Here is a 22959-nt window from a genome sequence, read left to right as displayed (position 1 = left end):
AGGCACAACATTTTGGGCCTCCACTTGATCAGATGCTCAGAAAAATCAAAAAGACAGGGATGTAGCTTAAGCAATGGGAGCTTTCCGGTCTCATTGCCACATGTAACTTTGTCACTCAATATTCTGTGACAGCACTTAAGCCACATCTCCAGAGGCCTCCACCTCCTACCAAAGGCAACAACACCAGCCACAAGCCTCCCAGGGTTATTCCAGAGGTGCCTGTAGGGGAAACAATTCCTAGGGTGCAGGGGTAGAGGTGGGGCGACTAAGGCAGCTTCACCCATGAAGTTGTGACTTCCTCTCCCTTTCGCCCGATCACCCATCAACTGTTGAGGGACATGTGAAGTGGTTTCTTTTGCAGTGTCAAAGCATCACCCCAACCCAATGGGTTCTGTCCACTATAGAGAAGGTTTTTGCCTGGCTCTCACTGTCCCACCACCAAACATTCCCCTCCCACCCCAAATCCTACTCCAGCCACGACCCTGCAAGGACTAGAATACCTGCACTTCCTTCAGGAAGAAGTAGATGTGCTCTTAATCCAGGAGGCCATAGAGCATGTGCTGCTACAACAACACTGCAAAGGAGTGTACTCCTTGTACTTTCTAATCCTCAAGAAAGGCAGTCCCTTAGGCCCATGCTAGACCATAGGCTCTTCAACAAGAACATCCTGGTAGAGTATTTTCACATTTACATGCACCAGGACATCATCCTACTATTGCAGCAAGGCGACTTCATGACTGCCTTCGGCTTGAAGGGAGCCTATTTTCATATCCTGATTTACCCTGCACATTGCCACTCCCTCAGGTTTATGGTAGGTGGGTGGTATTTTCAATTCAAAGTTCTGACCTTTGGGATAACCACCGCCCCCTGGGTCTTCACCAGATGCCTTCTTGTGGTAGCCGCTCATCTCTGGAGGAGCGGCATCCACGTCTTCTTGTATCTTGACAACTGGCTGATCAAGAGTGCAAGCAAACAGAAGTGTTTGGCTCACATGCAGGACACCTTACATCGTCTCCACGATCTAAGTTTCACCATCACCATGGGCAAGCCCCACCTCCAACACCTACAAAAGCAGGTATTCCTAGGAGCAATTCTGAACTCAGTGATAGGGAAAGCTTATCCCAGCCTGGCACAGGTTCAAGCCATCCAACACCTGCTTCCTCTTTTTCAGCCAAATTGTCAAATAACAGTGATAACAATAATGCGCCTTCTCTGCATAATGGCCTCCTGCATAGCCCTTGTTTCCCCAGGCTTTCTTCTGCAATGTATATCACAGAACAGACCCTATCAAAACAAACACCATGACTGCCATGTATTACCTGCAAAACACTGGGGGGGTACACAATCTCCCAGGCTCTCCCTGTTAGCGCAAAGCATTTAGCATTGGCCAACCCACCACAGAGTACATTTACTACTAGAGTATCTTCTGGTAGCAGACAGCGACTTTACAGTCCTGCTTAGCAGAATGAGGCATCAAGTCCATGAGTGGGAGCTTCACGTCCCCTACCCCCCCAAGTCCTGCTGCCATACTTCCAATGTTGGGGGTTTCCTGACATAAGTCTGTTCGCAAACACTGAAAACGGCAAATGTCCAAGCTTCACCTCCAGGTTTCCACATCCACAGTCCATGGGCAATGCAGTATGTATGAACAGGTTAAGTATATCTGCTTTTCCACCTCTCCCATTCCTCCCATATGTGGGTCGTAAGCTTCATCAGACCTCCCTCACCTTTTGTTCTAGTTGCACACACCTGGCCAGGCAGCTGTGGTCTAAAACCCACCTTGAGTTTTCTGAAGTCCCTCACGAGAAGCTCCCCAACAGGCTGGACCTTCTCACTCAACACCATGCCACAGTTGGACATCCCAATCCCAGGCAGCTCAACCTGGTGATCCAGCTCCTGAGGTTCTAGAGTTTGGCTACCTTAAATTGCCTCCTGGGGAATACTCTCTCGCTACAGGAGCCTGCTATGCAGCAAAGTGGAAGAGGTTTGTCCACTACTGCCTAGCCAAGCATATTGATTCACTAAAGTCAGCAGTGTATGACATTGTCTTTTACATATTTCACTTGCAATGTTCAGACCTGGCTTACAAATCCATTTGTTTATATTTGGCTGCAGTGGCAGAATACCTCCAGAACAGGGAACACTCTTCACTATTCAGAGTGCCTGTCATTAAGACCTTTATAGAAGTGCTTAAGAGAGTTATCCCTCCATGTTTACCCCAAGTCCCATCATATAGTATTAACTAGGCTCATGGGGATCATGTTTTGAGCCCCTTCGTTCTTGCCCTCTCCAATTTGTTTCTTGGAAAGTAGTGTTTCTAGACACAATGACTTCCCTCAGATGTGTAAATGAGGTTCAGTCTCTCAAACTGGAAGAGCCTTTGTTCAAAGTTCACACTGACAGGGCAGTCCTCAGAACTAATGCAAAATTTTTACCCAGGTGATCTCTCATTTCCACCTTAACCAGACAATTTATTTTGCAGTGTTTTTCCCACACCTAGACTTGGTAGCAGAGAGAGTCCTTCACACACTAAGTACAAAGAGGGCCCTCATATATTACATCGATAGACAAAATTACTTTGTAAAACACAACAGTTATTTATTGCCTACACTAAAACACATAAAGGCAATGTCATCCCAAAAGCAGGGGTTGCTTGCTGGCTAGTCAACTGCATTTAAACCTGCTACGCCAAGGCCAAAAGCCCGCTTACTGCTCCTCCAAGGCTGCATTCTACCTGTAAAAAAGCAACATCCATGGTATTTCTGGATAATATCCCCGTAGCTGATATCAGTAAGGCATCTACTTTATCCACACAGCACAGGTTCACCAAACACTAGTTTGTGGATGTCCTTGCACAACAATAAGGTTCAAGTGGGCCAGGCTGTACTACGCACATGACTTCAGTCTTCTGGAACATCCTCCGGCTAGCCACTGCCTTGGGTAGAACTGCTTTATATGTTATGCAGAGCATGTGTATCTACAGCTACTCATACCACAAATGGATATTGTTACCCTTTAAGCATTTTTTTGTGGCATGTAGAGCAGTAGATTCACATGCGCCTTCCCTCCTCCCGAAAAACCTTTAGTTGTTTAAGATGCCTTTTTTTCTTTTACTTTTCTTCTTTCCAACTTTTTTCCAGCATGGTCATCCTTGTGAATTGTCATGCTCCAGCTCCATCCCCACCTGCCAAGTGGGGAAACAATTTAAACATAGAGCCAATGCCCATGCGCATCACCAGTCATTGGAGGAGTCACTGTACCTTGTGACTCGAAATACTTCTTTGAGGAAAAACAAGTTGTACACTTTCGCACCCAACACTGGATACAGGAGTATGTAGAGCATGTGAGTCGGCAGCATTACATGCCACGAACAGATGCTTACAGGAAATATTACATTTTCCTTTCTGTGCCTCTTCAAATTTGTTGAACCATTTTTTGTAGACTTTATATGAGCACCTCGGAGAGATGCTGACAGTGCTGCTCACATTAGATGAAATAATTGAAACCCACGCAACAGTGAAAGATCATTGGACCATGTATAAAAGGTATTTGAATTTTTAAAATGATTAATTCAAGTTGTCGAGGGGCTCTGCATCGTTGAAGGGACTCTGCATCTTTGGAGTAATTAGTAACTTAATTAATGCAGCCAGATTGTGCAATATTATTCTTATGCCTGTTCTGTTTTTTTTGTTATAGCCATTAGTGGGACCTGTTGAAGCAACCAAAATGTACATTAGAGTGGAAGTAGAAAAAGCATGTGTTTTGTCATTTGGATGACATAAAATATTGTACGAAAGCGAAAATATTTACTGTTCATGTGTGCAAGACAATATGATATTTTTTTATTACTTTTAACACCAAATGTGAACCATAGACATGAGAAAATTACCACTATAAGTGAAGCTCAAAATGCTTAATTCCCAACAACTGGTTGGCAAGACTTGCTACTGCATCCTTACCCAAACACTAAATTCTTCAAACAGAACCTTGTGTACCAATCAAATAACTTTAATGTTCTCAGGCTTGGGAGGAGGTGAATGTCATTTCACTCTCTTCCTGGGTTTTCAATCAGTGGTGCAGCTTCTGAAAAGTGTCCCTCCATCTCTTGTGTCCCCTTTGTCAGGAGATCTTGTGACTTCTCTGTCAGTGAAACAGTATTGATACTATAATTTATGTTCACCCTATCGCTCTGAGGCTAATGGCAGTCTAAAAAATAAGCCATCATAATTTTACATCTACTTGTGTTTCAACTTAATCCTTTACCAGTTAACCCAAATTTTTCTTCATTGCCCCAACAATTTCTTTTAGAACATGATTAGTTTTGGACATGCACACGATACAGTAGCTACTGAACTCACTTTTTGCAATGTCCCCTACATTTATTTTAAGCATTCTGGTACTTTTGATACAATTGATTAGATCAAAACACATTACAGACATTGGGGTTCATTAGGAGTATGGCTGTCTATAGACGGCCACGCTTGCTGTGACAGTGTGAACCACCGCCAATGCGGCGGTCTGACCACCGCATTAAAACCGTGTCTGTCGGACCAACAGGTAACCACCAGTTCTGCCAGGAGCTTGGATCCCGGGGTTTTGGAGGTGGCGGAAAGACTGGCAGAGAACAGGTATAGGGGGGCCACAGCCCATGCCCATGCACTTGGCATAAGCAGTGCAAGGGCCCCCCCTGCCCAGCACTGTTGCAATGTTTCACTGTCTGTCTGCTTTGCACACAGGTAATATTGCGAGGGTGCTGGCGCACCCTGCAGGTACAGCATTGCTGCCGGCTCGATTAAGAGCCGCTGACAATGCTGTAGCCTGTTTTCCGCTAGCCTGGCGAGCAGAAAGCCTAGCGGGAAATTCTTCATAGTGTCGACGGGGAGGTAGTCTGAGTGGCGGCAACCACCTCATCGGAAGTTCGGCAGACGGCGAAAACCTTCCGCCAAACTCGTAATGACCTCCATTATCTCAACATTAATTAGTCCTGGATCACCTTCAGATTCAGGGAACATGGTCTGTGCATGGAATGCGTTCTCATATCAACCTTCTTGAACTAAGAGCTGTTCACTTGGCTTTAAAGTCCTTCCTACCATCCTTCAAGACAGAATTCCTTCTTATTCAGACAGAAAATTTAACAATGACATACTATCTGAACAAGCAAGAGAGGGACAAGGTTCAGAGCCTTGTCACTTAAAGCCCAAACAATATGGAATTGGTTGCTAGCCCGGGACCTGAGAATCCCTGCAGCCCATCTACCAGGGTGTCCAGAATTCTTCTGGATAACATCATCCCCAGTGCTACCAGCTGTCTCCCAGCTCAGTTATCATCCCACATTATTCCCAGGATTACCATCTAACAAGTCATGTTGATGGAAATGCTCAACACCCCCTCCCGAATCACCTGTACTTCTTCCCAGTACTGAGATATAATCGGGCACTCCCAGACCATGTGCATGAAGGTGCCCCTGTGCAGGCCACAACTAGTGCAATGTGGCGCAGGGTCCCTACCCCACTAAATGTAGCTGCACTGGTGTCAGACCTGGTGGAAGTAGTTAAATCGGATAAAAAAAAGTCTTGCTGGGATCACCAGTTCCTTGGCTGACATTTTTGCTGCTGCCCAGAACTCCTCCTGGGTGTCCAGAATTCTCAAGCAGTCTCGCTAAGCAATATTCTCCAAGAAAATCATAAGTGGGTCCTACACAACAATGTTGTTCAAAATATTTTCTGTACATGGGGTTTTCCTCATATAGATTTATCTCAACCGCAGAAAACAAAAAATGCCCAAACTTCTCCTCAAGGCACTAACAACCAGGGACCTGGGGGAATGCCCTGTGGAATTACTGGTCTAACCAATTTCTCTATGCTTTTCCTCCAATTCACCTGATTTCATCAGTAATCATCAAGCTGTCTTATTCAAAGGCCAGAATGACATTGATAGCTCCGTACTGGCCTCCAACAATAGTGGTTAACAGACCTACTCCGCTTGCCTGAGTGCCCACACATGAAGCTGCTGTGCAGACCGGACCTTCTCATGAAATTAGGAGACCAGGTGGGTCATCCCAATCTCTCCCCTTTGAGTTTTACAACATGACTCCTGAACTCATACCGTATGAATATTTAAATTTACCACAGGAATGCATGAACATTCTCAGGGAGGCTAAACATCCAGCATGTTCAGCTTACTCTTTTAAATGGAAGAGCTTTTATATCTGGTGTTCTGACAAGAACATTGCTCAAACTACGTGCCAAGAAGAAGGTATACTTCCATACTCGCTTTATTTGGCTATATCCAGCCTACAATTCTCTTCTATTAAGGCCCTTTTGGTGGCTATTACTGACTATAGAAAATGTCCTTTAACAACCTCTTTTTTTTTTTTTCAAACTTGCAGTTATTAAAGGCTTCCAAGAGGGTACTAAGTAAGTTTCTTTTCTCCAGTACACCATCCATACCCTCCTTGGGAATTGAACATAGTACTCTCACATCTTATGGACCACCTTTCGAACCCATTCTTAATGCCTCGTTACAATACCTTTCTATTAGAAAGCAGCGTTTCTAGTTGCTATCTCATCGGCACATAGACTTTCTGAATTTCAAGCTTTATGTTCTCACAAACCATATACAGTAGTCCTTAGCAGAGGGGTGGTTATGAGGACTCATCCAAAATTCTTACCCAAAATTGTTTCAGATTTTCACATTAATCAATCCATTATTTAGCTTACTTTCTTTCAGCACCCTTCCATTCAAGCAGAGAGAGATCCCCACACTTTAGATTGTAGACTGGTTTTAAAACGTTATCTAGACTAATAAAATAAGACATATGCAAGTCTAGCCAATTGTTTGTAAACTGTAACCCTGTGCATACAGGTTTAGCCATGTCTAAACAATCTGTATTCAGGTGGCTAGCTTCTTGCATCATCTTACGCTACCAAAAAGCAAATAAAGCTTTGTCTGGTAGACCAAAAACTCACTCCACTAGAGTGAAACCAGCTGCAACTGCTTTGATGAGGAATATTCCTATTGCTGAAATATGCAAAGCGACTGCTTGGAAATCCATTCACACTTTTACGAGTAACTATTGTTTTGGTTCAAAGGCTCTTCTGGTGAATTTCATTGCTTAGCTATTTCTGTTGATCGTCTCTTTCTCTTCCATTTCAGTTTGTAGGGATGGGCTTGGTACTCTATTCAGTGCTTATGATTATCAATTGAGATACCCGGAGAAAGAAGGAAGGGTTTCCTGTCTGTAATCCTAGTTCTCTCACATGAAAATTTCTATTGGAATCATAAGTAACCTCCCTTCTCCCCAGTGGAAGAGACAGAGATGATTGATGGGCAGTATACTTCCTTAGTTATACTAGTGTCTGCCTGGCAAAAAAGAACTGAGGTAACTGCCACCTACTGGGCATGATGAAATATTGATTGGCTATCAGCCCGTAAAGGCACAAAGACACTTTTCATATGTGCAGAACTGCAGCCTGTAAGTCTACATGGTCATTGTCCTTCTCCGTCTTCCTTCAAAAAAGCCTTGTGTATGAGGTTTATAGGGACAAATTACTCAGCTTCTGGAAATTTTCCTGTTTTTATCTATACATTGACCCTTTCTAAATGTGAATTCAAGCAATTGGCCCTCATTTATAGGATGCAAAAAGTTTAATAAATTAAGTGCTAATCCTGGCCTCCCTGAAGTAAGAATATCATCTGCACATAAGAATATATATTGTAAAGGAGCGCTCTGGGATCCCAGCATAATGGGTGCAACTATTCAGTGCTTATGATTTCAGTGGAGCTTCCCCTGAGAGAGAGAACTAGAATTACAGGTAAGAAACCTTTTCTTCCCTATTCTGTGTACCAGCTTTGTTTCGACCATACTAGTATCATAGGTAATGTAATTGGTCAACGGTATGAAGGGCTGGGCATTATCCAACTTGGTATTACAGTATCTTCTCCCCTTGACTTGCTCAGAGATAAGTCTGCTGAAGCTAGTGTATTGTAAACCAAGGCTGGAAAATGACTTTGGGGTACTGAAGGGCATTGATGGCTTCCTTAAACACTAACTTTTCTGTTTGCTTTTTCCTGCTTGGTCAGCTGTTATTTTATTGTTGTGTGGATAGTCAGTGAGGACAGATACTGTTGGTGCTATCCTTTTGATCTTTGGAACTTCAGTTTGTTGGAAATATTACTGACTATTTCTTCTACTCCTCTGATATAATGCTGACTCAGAAGCTAAATATGGCCTAATTCTCCCAAGTCAGACTGGATGGTAGATTGGTAAAGGTCAATGGCAATAGACTTTTGCCATACTTTCCTTAGATTTCTAGTAGACATCCTATATGCATATTTTAAAAATGTGTCTGAAAGTAGACCGTCACTTAAAATATTGTCAATTGTTTCTACTGTCTGTTTTTTTTTTAGATTATTTATCTCTTTAATCTTAGGGACATTATGGGTACACAAATTGTAATATGGCCTCGTTTTCTTTGTTACTTGCAGCAAACATGCTTGTTTTTTCAGACTTTCCTAAGGCTACAATGCACAAACACGGATTTATAAAACCTGAAGTTATTGGAGCAAATGCTATTCTGCAGTTGCCCCCTAGGTTGAAGGTGACTTTTCAGGGCAGGTTTCTGTTACAGTTCACAGAACACGTTGCTTTGGAAGACAAATTCTTTCTGCTAAATGAAACAGAAGCATCTAGTGTATGTGCCAGGATTTTTCATCAACCATAGCCAAGGTTGACACACCATTGAAGACCTAGAAAGACCTTTGATTTCCAGTTTAGGGTCACTGATTACCAACTCCCTTGGCCACGTTCAGGAATAGGACCCTAGACGTTCTATATCCAGCCAACAAGAGCTGCCTTGAAACTACTTTGAAGGAAGTTGACGCCTGGTTGGTGAGAAAGGGTGATGTAAGCAGCCTTTCACGAAGAAAAGGCTACCTAAAAAAGGAGGACCTCAAGGAGCTGTGTAGGGAGAATTGCAGTTGGCCTGCTGGCGCCTTGGAAGGATCGGCACTGCCTGGCATGTAGTGAGGCATGGTGACTGTGACCGGGTCAGCCCGATCGTAAGGGAGGCACCAGCAGGACAAGAGTTGTTTTCGCGTTCCCATGTTGCCATGGGAACGCTTTCACGGCGAGGCCGGCATTTCGAGGTTGCCTCGACAACCTCCGATGACGAGGGCACAGCGGATTGGCCAGCGGGAGGCCAAAGGCCAGGGATTCCCCAGAAGGACGGGAGAGCGGCGAGCGAGGACGGAGGAGCGGCGAAGGAGGACGGAGGAGCGGCGAGCGAGGACGGGAGAGCGGCGAGCGAGGACGGGAGAGCGGCGAGCGAGGACGGGAGAGCGGCGAGCGAGGACGGGAGAGCGGCGAGCGAGGACGGGAGAGCGGCGAGCGAGGACGGGAGAGCGGCGAGCGAGGACGGGAGAGCGGCGAGCGAGGACGGAGGAGCGGCGAGCGAGGACGGAGGAGCGACGAGCGAGGACGAAGGAACGGCGAGTGAGGAGAGGGGCGGCGGCGGTCGGAGAGGACAGCCACACAATCCGGAAGGCAACCCCGAGGACGGAGGGCAGTCCCACTGGCTGGGAACTGGTGGAGACGACGCCAGAGTGGTGCCGGAGCCCACGGGGACCAGACCAGACGACAGCGGGACCGGAGACCAACAAGAGGACCTCCACAGAGCCAGCCACGGCCCCGGAGGGTCGTGGCTCTGGAAGGTACGGTCCTTGTGGACAACCAGAGGGGCACCTTAAAGAGAGACAAGCTGGGGAAGGGAGGGAGGCGGGGTGAGGGGAGGACAGGGAGGGAGTCAGAGGGCACCAAAAAGGGGGCACGTAACGAGCACCAAAATTAAGTACGTTTAGGAGATAAGGCACTAGAGTCACAGCCCACAGTCCTCACTGGCACTCCCCTTCCTGAACCCATTCCCCAGTATTGCAGCTAAGTAAAAGGACGTATGTAACGGCCTTCATTCCACTCACCATCGGTATTTATCCTTTTTTCCCCTGTATGCTACCCGGGATCATGAGGAAGATCCAAATCGCCACCTAAAAGGAAAAGAGGAAGAGAAGCACGCTAGGAAGACGAAGCTCACCACCCAAAGAAGCAATAGTCTCTAAACCACTTTACCTAATCCTATACATCCTTTATTTGAAATAACAAATAAATACTTACCTTAATAACCCAAGCTGCCTCTACTGAGTGTCTGTACTGTTGGGACTACTACAGTGGTGTCAGAAGTGGGATTTTAAACCCCTCCTCTTGGCAGTCCAAACAGTATACACAATGAGTGAAAGTCCGTCCTTAGAGACCATGGTCAAGCAGCTAGCGGAGGGGCAAAGACACTTACAGCTGGTATGGGAAGCCCAACAGCGAGAAGCTAAAGAGGATCGGGAGGCTCTGCAATCTGCTCTGAAGAGTCAGGCGACCATACTGGCTAATAATCAGCTAGTCCATGAAAGCACGATGAAAAAACGAACTGAGACTATTGCCGCTAGTAAGGTACATCCGAACGTACCTAGTTCGGTACTACAGAAATATCAGGAGGGAGAGGATCCAGAGTCCTTTTTTACCAATTTTGAAAGAGTGGCTTCCTCCGCCCTGTGGCCGGAAGATAAGTGGGGACAGTACGTTGCTCCCTTGCTCACAGGTATCCTACAATCAGCGTATCAAGCCGCCAACCCGGGTGGTGACACCCCTTATCAAGACATAAAAACTAGTATACTGGAAAGGGTGGGCCACGATGCAGAATATTACCGAGTTAAATTTCGTAAAATCAAATGGGGAGTCAATGAAGATCCTAGAACCTTTTATTTTCGAGTAAAGGATTTGGCATTGAAGTGGTTAGGCCACGTAGGAAATAGTCGGCAGGAGGTTCTCAAGACCATCATACTAGAACAATACCTAGACGGTCTGCCACCGTCTACAAAACACTGGATCAGGCAACACCCAAAAGTGGACACTGAGACGGCCATTGATCTCGCCTGTGCTTTTCATCGGTCTACCGATGTTAGGAACCCTCCGACACGAAACATCCTTAAACCGGTCCTTCCGAACCCAAAGACCTTGTTAAAAAGTCCACCCGACCACCTAGTACCACGAAGATTTCCGGAAGGCCCACCTACAATGGGACCCCAATGTTATAATTGTGGCGAATGGGGACACATCGCACGTATGTGTCCGCAAAAACAGGATACCGGGGAACCAATGGAGATAGGAATGACAAGACGGAGGGTACTATGTACAGGAAAGGGTGCTCCCAAATTTAAACTAATGATAACCGTTAATGGGAAAAGGGTGTATGCCCTGGTTGATTCTGGCTGTAGCCAATCGGTAATCAGAAAAGACGTGACACATGACGACCCAGAAGAGAAACAATGGGTAACCATATGTTGTATACACGGAGACAAGGCCCAGTATCCTATAAAGATGCTTCCAATCGTGTGGGGACCCTATCAGGATTTCCTACCCGTAGGAATAATGCCCCAATTAATTGAGGAGTGTATCATTGGGACAGACTATATCCACTTCCAAGAGTTGTTGGACCACGTCAGAGATAACAAGGTAGTCAAAGATTGGTGGAGAGAGGCTCCTTTTGCAGAGAGTTGTATAGAGTGTCCAGCTGATCGTAGAAAATTGTCACGAAAGGAAAAACGACATGAGAGGGAGGAATATCGGAAGACTGCAGGTGAAAAATCTTGCGGAGAAATAGTGGCAGAACTTCAAGAAGCCCCTAGTAGTTTTAGTCAACAACAGAGAGAGGAACCCTCCCTTACCCACGCTTGGAGGTCAGCCGTACCAGAAGAGACTGAGGAGGTGGGTCCCTACTTTGTAGTACAAAAAAACTTATTGTATCGAGTAACTACCACACGGTTGGGTATACGTAAACACCAACTTCTAGTACCTACCGATTATCGGGATCATGTTCTTGCACTAGCACATAATCACCCAGGGGGAGGACACTTGGGGAGAGAAAAAACCGAAGAATATTTGCTCAGAAAATTTTACTGGCCTGGGGTATACGCCCACATACGAAGGTATTGCGCCCAATGTCCCCGATGTCAGTTAACCGAACCTGGTAGGCCTAGGAAGGCACCTCTTTTACCCCTCCCCATTATAGATATTCCCTTTAAAAGAATAGGGATGGACTTGGTCGGGCCCTTAATTCCTTCATCAAAAGGACACACCTACATCCTGGTCATTGTGGACTATGCCACACGATACCCAGAGGCTATTCCCCTGACGAGTATGACGACCAAGACAGTCGCCCAAGCCATGATTAATGTCTTTGCTCGACTTGGGTTTCCCCATGACATTCTTACAGACCAGGGTACCCCTTTTATGTCCACCCTAATGAAACAAGTATGCAGAATGTTGGGGATAGCTCAGATCAGAACATCCGTTTACCATCCTCAAACAGACGGACTGGTAGAACGATATAACCGAACCATTAAAACGCTACTTAGAAAGATTATCAATGAGACAGGGAAAGATTGGGATCAAAAGCTGCCACTAGTTCTGTACGCCATACGAACCCACGAACAAGCATCCACGGGGCATAGCCCATTTGAGTTGGTGTTTGGACGCCAACCTCGCTCCCTACTAGACATGGCGATAGAAGCCTGGGAGGCTGAGGCGGAGGAAGGGGGGACTCCGTTATTAGAATATGCAAAAAAATTGAGAAAACACCTACACAGCTTATGGGCTGACGTGCATGCAAACATGGAAGAGGCCCAACGAACTCAGAAACTCCAATATGACAAAGGAAGCAAACTACGGGTTTTCCAACCCGAAGACCAGGTCCTAATAATGAGGCCCACCTCCGAACACAAACTCCTCGCCAAATGGCAAGGACCATATCGCATTATCAAGGCAGTTTCCCCGTCACCTACCTTATTGAAATATCCTCCCATCCGAGAAAAACACAAATATACCATGTAAACTTGCTAAAAAAATGGGAAACACCCGAACAGCCTAACCAAACCATAGAAATGGGTCACTTCATGTGCCCCAACAAGACCCTAGATATCGAGTTCTACCCCACCGCCCCATCCACGGAGGTTATTTTACCCTCGGTGAACGATACTTTATCTGAGGGGCAAAAACAACAAGCACGTACAATATTGAAACAGTGGAAACCGCTGTTTTCAGAGAAGCCAGGAAAAACTTCCCTAATCCACCACAACATACGAACAAATCCCGATACAATCACTAGAGAGCGTCCATATCGCATTCCAGAAGCTAGAAAACAAATAATTGAGGAAGAAATCAAAAAGATGTTATCCTTAGGAGTCATCGAACCCTCCAATAGTCCCTGGTGTTCACCGGTAGTCCTAGTACCAAAACCTGACGGTAGTGTCAGGTTTTGTATCGATTTCCGCAAACTTAACGCAAGCTCCCTCTTTGACACTTACCCCATCCCGAGAGTAGACGACGTTCTCGAAAAACTAGGAAGAGCAAAATACATGTCCACTATCGACTTAACAAAAGGATACTGGCAGATTCCCCTAGCCGCTCAGGATAAGGAGAAAACAGCCTTTTCCACCCAGTCAGGGTTGTATCAGTTCACCGTACTACCTTTTGGGCTTCACGGGGCACCCGCAACCTTTCAGAGGTTGATGGATAGGATTTTAAAACCCTTTCCTACATTCTCTGCCGCATACCTGGACGATGTAGTCGTTTTTAGCGAATCATGGGAAGAACATTTGGTACACATACAGAAGATATTCCACGCCCTCAAATCAGCCGGCTTAACAGCCAATCCCAAGAAGTGTATCATAGGTAAGACAGACATCTCCTACCTGGGTTATCGGATTAATCAGGGTACCCTACAACCTCAAAACCCAGAAGTGGAGGCTATCTTGCATGCACCTCTTCCACACACTAAAAAGGATTTACGTTCATTTTTAGGATTAGTGGGCTATTATCGACGTTTCATTCCGCATTATTCCTCCATAGCAGCCCCCCTACGGACCTCCTCGCTAAACACCATCCCAATCGGCTTTTGCCTTTTTCGGAGACGCAAAATGCGAGTTTTGAACGACTAAGGGACTCCTTAACCTCCAACCCCATCCTGCGCTGTCCGGATTTTACAAAACCCTTCCACCTTTACACCGATGCCTCGGATGTTGGGCTTGGAGGGGTTCTAACGCAACCTGATGCAGAAGGGCTTGACCACCCCGTAGTCTACATCAGCAGGAAGTTATTTCCTCGGGAGCGTAATTACCCAATTATTGAGAGGGAATGTTTGGCTATCAAATGGGCCATAGACTGTCTACAATACTACCTCCTGGGCCGACCTTTTATATTATTCACGGATCACGCTCCCCTTACGTGGTTAGCTGCACATAAGGACTCGAACTCCAGGATACTCCGCTGGTTCCTTGAACTCCAACCCTTCTCTTTTCAGGTACGCCACGTGCCCGGATCTCGCCAGGCCCCCGCGGATTATCTGTTTCGGTTTCCCCTGTCTGCCACTGTCCTAGAGCAGGACAGCTCTTGGGGAAGGGTGTGTGACCGGGTCAGCCCGATCGTAAGCGAGGCACCAGCAGGACAAGAGTTGTTTTCGCGTTCCCATGTTGCCATGGGAACGCTTTCACGGCGAGGCCGGCATTTCGAGGTTGCCTCGACAACCTCCGATGACGAGGGCACAGCGGATTGGCCAGCGGGAGGCCAAAGGCCAGGGATTCCCCAGAAGGACGGGAGAGCGGCGAGCGAGGACGGGAGAGCGGCGAAGGAGGACGGAGGAGCGGCGAGCGAGGACGGGAGAGCGGCGAGCGAGGACGAGAGAGCGGCGAAGGAGGACGGAGGAGCGGCGAGCGAGGACGGAGGAGCGACGAGCGAGGACAAAGGAACGGCGAGTGAGGAGAAGGGGCGGCGGCGGCGGTCGGAGAGGACAGCCACACAATCCGGAAGGCAACCCCGAGGACGGAGGGCAGTCCCACTGGCCGGGAACTGGTGGAGACGACGCCAGAGTGGTGCCGGAGCCCACGGGGACCAGACCAGACAACAGCGGGACCGGAGACCAACGAGAGGACCTCCACAGAGCCAGCCACGGCCCCGGAGGGTCGTGGCTCTGGAAGGTACGGTCCTTGTGGACAACCAGAGGGGCACCTTAAAGAGAGACAAGCTGGGGAAGGGAGGGAGGCGGGGTGAGGGGAGGACAGGGAGGGAGTCAGAGGGCACCAAAAAGGGGGCACGTAACGAGCACCAAAAATAAGTACGTTTAGGAGATAAGGCACTAGAGTCACAGCCCACAGTCCTCACTGGCACTCCCCTTCCTGAACCCATTCCCCAGTATTGCAGCTAAGTAAAAGGACGTATGTAACGGCCTTCATTCCACTCACCATCGGTATTTATCCTTTTTTCCCCTGTATGCTACCCGGGATCATGAGGAAGATCCAAATCGCCACCTAAAAGGAAAAGAGGAAGAGAAGCACGCTAGGAAGACGAAGCTCACCACCCAAAGAAGCAATAGTCTCTAAACCACTTTACCTAATCCTATACATCCTTTATTTGAAATAACAAATAAATACTTACCTTAATAACCCAAGCTGCCTCTACTGAGTGTCTGTACTGTTGGGACTACTACAGTGACCTTTGCCCTGATCCTTTTGCAGTGTGATCTGAAACATGGTAACTTGTCCTATGAAGTAGCACTTGTCTTGGACACATGAACTCCCTTGCCTAGGCCTGTTGTGCAATATGAACTGCAGCATGCCACTGTGCCCTCCCCTCCCGGAAAACCCAGACTCCTCAAACTACCTGAGACAATGTGATGTTATGTAGTCTCATAAGCACCTTTGGTGGATTGTTTTTCCCAAGAATAAGAGTTGACTTAGGTAACTTTGTGCTACCTTGAATCACTTCAACTTTTAGCAGCTATTTGCAACAGGAAGCTATCAATTCTGACTTGGTGTGGGCTACTCATTTGATTGGGTGTGTGGTACCCCAGAGGTGGACTGAGTGTTGGAATCTAGGTGCCTGTCAGAGCTTCAGGAGTTTCCTAGGGAAGGGCCTTCCAAGCACAAGCTCAGTGACCTACTCGTTTGGCCTATGGAGGGGGTCCAGGGATACCTGCTATTTTTGCCACCTTCTACCACCCCAGATTAATGGGTTGGTGGAACGGTTAAATAAGACCCTCAAAAGCTTCTGTATAGCTAGTCTTTGAACCCAGAACTCAGTGCCAGCAAATGTCTAGTAGTTACACAAACACACTGGAACTTCCTGTTGTTGCTAACTAATGAGGTTCATTAGCTGGGTTTACTGCACATCAAAAAACAAAAGACATGTTAGAACTTTTGGACTACTAGGCAGAAATGAGCTAAATGCAGAGAGGTTCTACAGAACCTGTCTAGCATGTAGGGTAAATGGGAAGCCTGGAAGCCAAAGCAAGGTGCTGTTGGCGCCTCCTACCATTGGATGGTGTACCGTGTGAGAAGTTGTTGGTATATTTCATCTCCCTCTGCCTAAGGCAACAAGGGGAAAAACCTGAGGGAAAATGACCTACTACTTCTCCACTGCCTAGCAGCCCCAGGCTGAGAGGGTGGAATGCTTCAGTAAGACCCTCAAGAGTATGATGGCAACTCAATCAGAGACTCTAAAGATAAAATTAGACCACCTCTTTTTAAATCTCTTTTTCTCTTACAATGGCATATCACATATAGGAGTAGAGTTTAGCCCCCTTGAACGTTCCTATCCATGGTCAATTGACTTTGGTCAGAGTGGGCTGGGAAGATATACCTGTGAGTCTCCTACTCATGCAATATCATTTGGCCACCCGAACTGATGGCTCAGCTTATCAATAAAGCACCAACAAAATGACATTTCAGGCTAGTCCAGAGCAGATGAAGCTGTGCTCTGACCAGAATTCAGCGCTAACTGTGTTCCATGAAGGTTAGGAAATATTGGTGCTAATGCCAGTTTCCCCTTGTTCACAAACAGAGTGGCCCTTACAAGGCGGTCCTAAAGAACATGACATCCGTTACCTGGGTGAGATAGATGCCACTCAGGAACTCCAGTGGATTTTCAATTTGAACTGCCTTAAACCCTCCCTCCTCAGAGACTACACAGTCGGCACCCATCAATCGCCGTAGAGGCCAAAGAGGAGAGTGAGCCTCATCCCATACTCCCAGACCAGTTGCACAGTGATTAAAAAGATGGCTCACTAGACTAGAATTCAGTCCTGATCTGACTTTTACAAAACAGATAGAATATACAGACATATTGGAGCTTTTCAACCACATGTTCTCACTCACACCAGGGTTTATTTTGCTGTGTGTGTCTGATGTTGATACTGAAGACAGCTTGCCAGTGAAGATCAATCACTGCCTTTTTAGTGTATGACTACGGTCTGGAGGAAGTAATCACTAATTCTACTCCTAGTGCCTTGGAACCTGTAAATGTTTCTTAGCATGATCTTCTTGTTCCCAAAGAAGTTTTAAGTGCACGTACATGAGTTTGAGCTGCAATTGACTTATTGCTTGTAATTATATGCTTCACTGATTTTCTAACCCATAGCACCTGTTTGAGTAAGTCTTAAACTGTTTGGACTGCTCGACCTCTCTGCCCTGCAGGTCAAGTATGGTAACTCCCAGGAACAACGGTAAAAGGCTCTCATTTTTACAATCTGAGCCTTGTAACCTCCGGTTGCTCTAGTACTCTTGAGAAAGTTCACAAATTGTAATTTAGTTTTTCAGCATTCATTTTCTTTGAACGTTATACAACTATGAACAATTGTCCTTTTAAGTCTTGCCTCTGAAACAGGATAGGTACATCTAATTCGTTTCCTTTGACAATTAATGTTTTTTTCATATCTGGATGGGCCAAAAAGAGGTGCTATTATAAAGACTTCTCATCAATCCACGGAAAAGTATCTTAGTTATGGGAGAACTCTTTTAGAAAATTGACCAACAGTTTGCAGGCCCTGATTAAAACTTCACATCATATACCTTCTGTGGAATTGCCAGCCATTTGTTGCATGACCCTTCTGTCAGTTAATGCCTGATCTGAGGTAGCCGGTTGTGACTGAGTTACAATACCCTTTGTTATCACATAAACTTTGAAAAAACAGCTCATCCCCCTTTTTCCTTTGGCCATGTGTTTTCTGACCCTAGATGTTTAATGTGTTTAAAGTAAGTACCCAGATCTTTGTTCCCTTGTCACAACTCAAGTAACTCCCGGTTGCTGGGCATTGAGATGCTTCGCCTATTTAAAGATTTTTTTTCAATTCTTTCTTAAGGCTGACCAATTATAAACTGTTGCATCATCATCTCTAATAAAAATGCTGCCCAGCTTTCAGCCTTCTTACTCAACTAAGACATTGGGAAAAATACCATAGACTTAGCATCAGGAAAAGTTGCGATCAGACCATGATATGAGATTGTACTGGTGTAAGAAACACTTGCACTTTAATTGGGTTACCAGAGAAAAACGCTAGAATTGTCAGTGGAACTGCTGTCATAACTCTTACTTATATTTTTGGTTTGTAATAGTGAGGATAGCAGTTTGTGAACCATCAACTGTTGCACTATGTCCTGGGCAAGGAAATAGCACTGACATGTTTATATGGATTACGTAAGGGTCCTTGGTTTATCAATCATTATGGGGTTGACCTAGATTGTTGCCATCCCATCATATCATCAGAGATGCATCCGGATGCTATTGCATTGCGGCCATCATCTTGAACAAATCAGCTCTTTTGTCCATTCTGAGAATAGATTCCATAGGATAAATTCAATTCAAGGTCTTGGTACTTTAAGTTCTGATTACTTGGAAACCTCACCATACCAACATTCCACATTTTAGTGTACAGAAAACACATTTTTTAAACATGATTATCTCTTTACTAATGACAAACTTCACTTTGACACATCAGTATGTTTTTCACCGATGTGTCAGTAACCATTCCTTACTGTTAACTGTGTGTTTGGAAAGCTTTTCTAGACCATTCTCTTGTTCACCAAATAGATTTTTTCCCCAGAAGGACTGCTTTGATTGGAGGTCGGGATGCTGACTTGGACCAAAATGGAATTGGCTTTTTTCCTTAAAAAAAAAAAAAAATGTGTCCTCCCCCCCCACCCTAAGATATCTTATTGAGTATTTCTAGCAACCGATCATGCACATGCAGTTCATTCAAGAAACTGTGGCCCTCATTATGCCAGTCGCAGTCAGCTGACCGCCGAAATATGACCACGGCAGTGATCCCTCCCATATACAGCCAATGAACTGCCAGTGCGTTCTGGCCACCGACCACGGCGGTTGCCGTCTTCAGGTTGGCGGAACACCATTCACCACCCACCATATTATGACATAGCAGACCGCCAGAATTTCCGGGGCGGGACCACTGCCACGAAAAGCCTGGCGGAAACTACTCATATAATAGGAGGCACTCACCTTCCAGGGACACAGATGAGTTAGCGGCCACCATGGAACCCGAACTGGAAGCCCTGCCAAGGTGTACCACGCAGTGGGAGTCCAGGAGCAGCAACGCCGGCGGTTAGTACAGCCACCTAGCTCACAAGGGTGGGAGGGGAGAGTGACACACCCAAAAGCACAACACACACTATACCCACATACCACACACGGAGAACAATCTGCTGATAAATCCAACAACAACTTAAACTAGAAGTAAAGAAAGCCCGGACAAATACCTTTGGTCCAACCATTGTATTCTGGTGGGATAGCGACCACACATAACAAAGTGAACTATATACATAAAGGGCCATTGGCCGGTCCAGTTGTCCATTGCATCCCACAGGGGAATAAAATAGCCTCAACTTGTCTCCTGACAGCCCAAGTCACTCCACTGGGCAGGGACATCATTGTGCAAGGCATGCACTCAGGTGGCAGAGGTAGGGTGTGTGTTCTTGGGAGGGCAGGGTCCTTGGATTTGGGTTTGGGAGGGGACGGTCCTTTGCTTTTCTGTTTAGGGGGCAGAGGAGTGGGCTTGGACCGGGGGGTCGGAGTGACTGTCTTGTGCCCCTTAGTGGGAGCTTCTTCTGTCGGGGAGGGACATGAGCGGTCTGAGAGATAGAGGAACTTGGCTGGGGGATCGAGACCTTCCTTTTACGGACAACATGGGGTGGTGGGGGGTAGGTGGAGGGAAGAGGTCAGGGTGGGCAAGTAAAAGTTTTTTTGGTACAGTGGGGTGGAGTGTGGGAGGAGGTTTGGGAGTGGAGGTAGAGGGAGTGGTTGTAGGACGAGTAGATATTCTTGACTGGGTTGCAGGTACATGTACAGTGTGCGTTTGTGAGGTAGATGCCTGTTGAGTGTCCGAGTGGAAGCGTTTGTGTTTTTGGGGGAACAGACATGGTGGGAGAGGACAAACTGGTTGTGTGGATGTATGTTGTGGTGTCTGCAAGTGAGGTGGGTGTACTGCATGTGGTTGTGGTTGTGATGGTGGTGACTGCACGTGGTGAATGGGGTGCTAATCTGCATGTCTGCTGTTATTATCGTGACTGTGGGCAAGGCTGTACAGGTAGCAGGATCTGGGACTGAAGATGCAGTGCTTGCAGGTGTGAGTGCTGATGTGACTGTGAGGGAGTAGGAGGAGGTGGAGGCAGTGGCTTTTGTTGAGTGTGCACCTGGGTGTTGGCTGTGTGTGTGTGTGCTCGTGGTGTGAGCTGTGGTGCTTGTGCTTGTCTTTGCTAATCCTGTCTGTTGTCTTGGGTGCATGGTCGTCCGATTGTGTGCTTGGGGTTGGTGGGGGGAGAGGGCTTTTGGACTGGGAACAGGTAGTTGGAGGGGGTAACGGAAGAACCAGGGACACTGGCTGCCGTCAAAGAGGAGGCCAGAGCCTGAAACGATCTCTGTAGGGCAGCCAAGCTACAGTGAATGCCCTCCAGGTAGGCATTGCTGCATCTGGGATGCCGGCCCCTGGATGGCATTCACTATGGTTGACTGCCCTAAAGGGATGGATGTCAGGAGGTCAATAGCCTCCTCATTTAGGGCAGAAGGGCTGACTGGGGCAAGGCCTGAGGTGCCTGGGGCGAAGGAGACTCCCACCCTCTTGGGTGAGCGGGCATGGACAGCTCAGTGGGGGGTTACTGGGAAGGCGGTGCTGGTACGAGGCTGGCGGAAGATGATGTAGCTGGGGTGGTCCCAGAGGGATCTGCCACCACTTAGGAGCTTCCATCGGAGGAGGAATCAGAGTCTGTTGTTGTAGCTCCTGTCTCCCCGGTGGTGCTCCCCTCGACCTCCAACCCACTGGTCCCCTGGGCGTCAGTGGACACTGCCTCCTGGGTCCCGTGGGCTGCTGCACCTCCACTCGCCGGTTCCCCTGCTCCTTTGCCAGATGATGCTAATGCACACAAGAACATGATGAGAAAATGAGACAGGGTGTGGGAGAAAGATAGGGAGCAGAGGGTAAATTATAGCAATCACAGCACATATGGCATACACTTCACACTGTGCATTATGAACCACAAGACAAAACCATTGCCTGGGAAAAATAGCAGAAATGAACTCACACACTACCATCTGCTCACCTGCTGGGACTCCTTATGCCATGTCTGCCATGGTATGCCAGCTACCTGCCGATACCAAATGTACATACCACTCACCATTGCTAAGCAGGACTCCACAAGATTAGCTAAACAGGCGTATTGGGCCATTCACTGACTAGAACCTTGCACCCAAACACCATGACAGGCATCAGCAAAGAATTCCACACAGTGTGTACCCACCCACTTGAGGCTGCTGTGCGCTGCCTTTACTCGCCCATCCAACTCCGGATTGGCCACCGCCAGTATGCAGGCCATTAGGGGATGGAGGGGGGTGTAAGGGTCTGACGGGCACCCCTCCCTCACTGGGAGGACGTCCCCAGCTGGGCCTCCCCAGTCTTCCGGGCCCAGCATCGCAGGTCCTCCCACCTCTTTCTGCAGTGGGCTCTCCGCCGCATATGTACCCCCAACGTCCGCACATCCTTGGCAATGGCACGCCATAACCCTTCATTCTGATGGGCGCTGGCCTGCATAGTGAACACAGACAGAAAGACACCATGAACTCCACACTACATTTTGTTACAGCAATGGCTTACATACTGCATAGATCCCACATTAACCTTATATATTACTCGTACCTCTGCATACACATTGCATTCAGCAAAAATACACGCCCCAAATGACACACTACCAGCACACACATACATCTACATATAGCCATGTTGCATCCAAAGTACCCAAAAGGTGCTCACATGATGATCTGGAGGCCCATTCAATTGTCCATACAAGAGTAAAACCCCTTCCACAAGCTCCTCTTTTTCCTCAGATGTGAAGACTGGGGCCCTTATCCCCTGTAGCACAGACCATTGTGAGTTCCAGACACAGGACACAGCATCACACGCAGTGGAGGTGTTGATGTGGTGAGAGTCAGGAATCAAGTGAAGTGGGATACAGAAAATGTCGGTTCGTCCCCACCGGTGAACACCGTCGGCTGTGAGCATCATTGGCCCCTGTGCTCCATAGACTTCCATGTTAACCAATGAGGAGTTGCAGGGTATTGCAGATCACCCTGGAAATGGCATCAAAGAGCAGTGAACATCTCAACGTCACCGAAGAGGAGCAAATGCAAACAGCAGTCTCTATCCGAGACACAGAGTATGAGTAGGAATCCGAAGACGACAGACCCATCACAGCCGGCCAGCATGTGAGTACGTCTGCCCCTGCACCCCCACACAAGAAACATCATAAGGCCTTGGGTACACCACTGCCGGAAGGCCATGGTTCAGCCTAAAAAAAGACTGTTGGTGACCGACCTTCGGGTTCAGCACCGAAAAAGGGCACACCTCTGACTACTTCAGAGTCTACAAAAACTATCAAGGGCTCCATTTCGGACTCCAGCAAAAAACAGCAATTTTCGAAATCGAAAATTAGAAAGACAGTTTTGGAACCGAGACCTTCCACAACGTTTTTGATACGGAAAAAATATCAAACTTCGGAACCGAAAAAGACAGGTTGTACAGAGGA

The 22959-nt window shown here is 47.0% G+C and overlaps 1 protein-coding gene across 1 annotated transcript in view; it reads left to right on the top strand.

The window, feature by feature from the left end:
• The window catches only part of WASHC4 (WASH complex subunit 4), a 923504-nt gene that overhangs the window by 168608 nt on the left and 731937 nt on the right, over positions 1-22959 (top strand). Inside the window, exon 9 of the mRNA XM_069228973.1 lies at positions 3442-3545. Coding sequence (XP_069085074.1) covers positions 3442-3545 — 104 coding nt within the window. The remainder of the gene's footprint in view (positions 1-3441; positions 3546-22959) is intronic.

This window comes from Pleurodeles waltl, chromosome 4_1, assembly GCF_031143425.1.
Source record: "Pleurodeles waltl isolate 20211129_DDA chromosome 4_1, aPleWal1.hap1.20221129, whole genome shotgun sequence".
In the NCBI taxonomy this organism is placed as follows: Eukaryota; Metazoa; Chordata; class Amphibia; order Caudata; family Salamandridae; genus Pleurodeles; species Pleurodeles waltl.
This window is presented reverse-complemented; position numbering and strand designations above follow the sequence as displayed.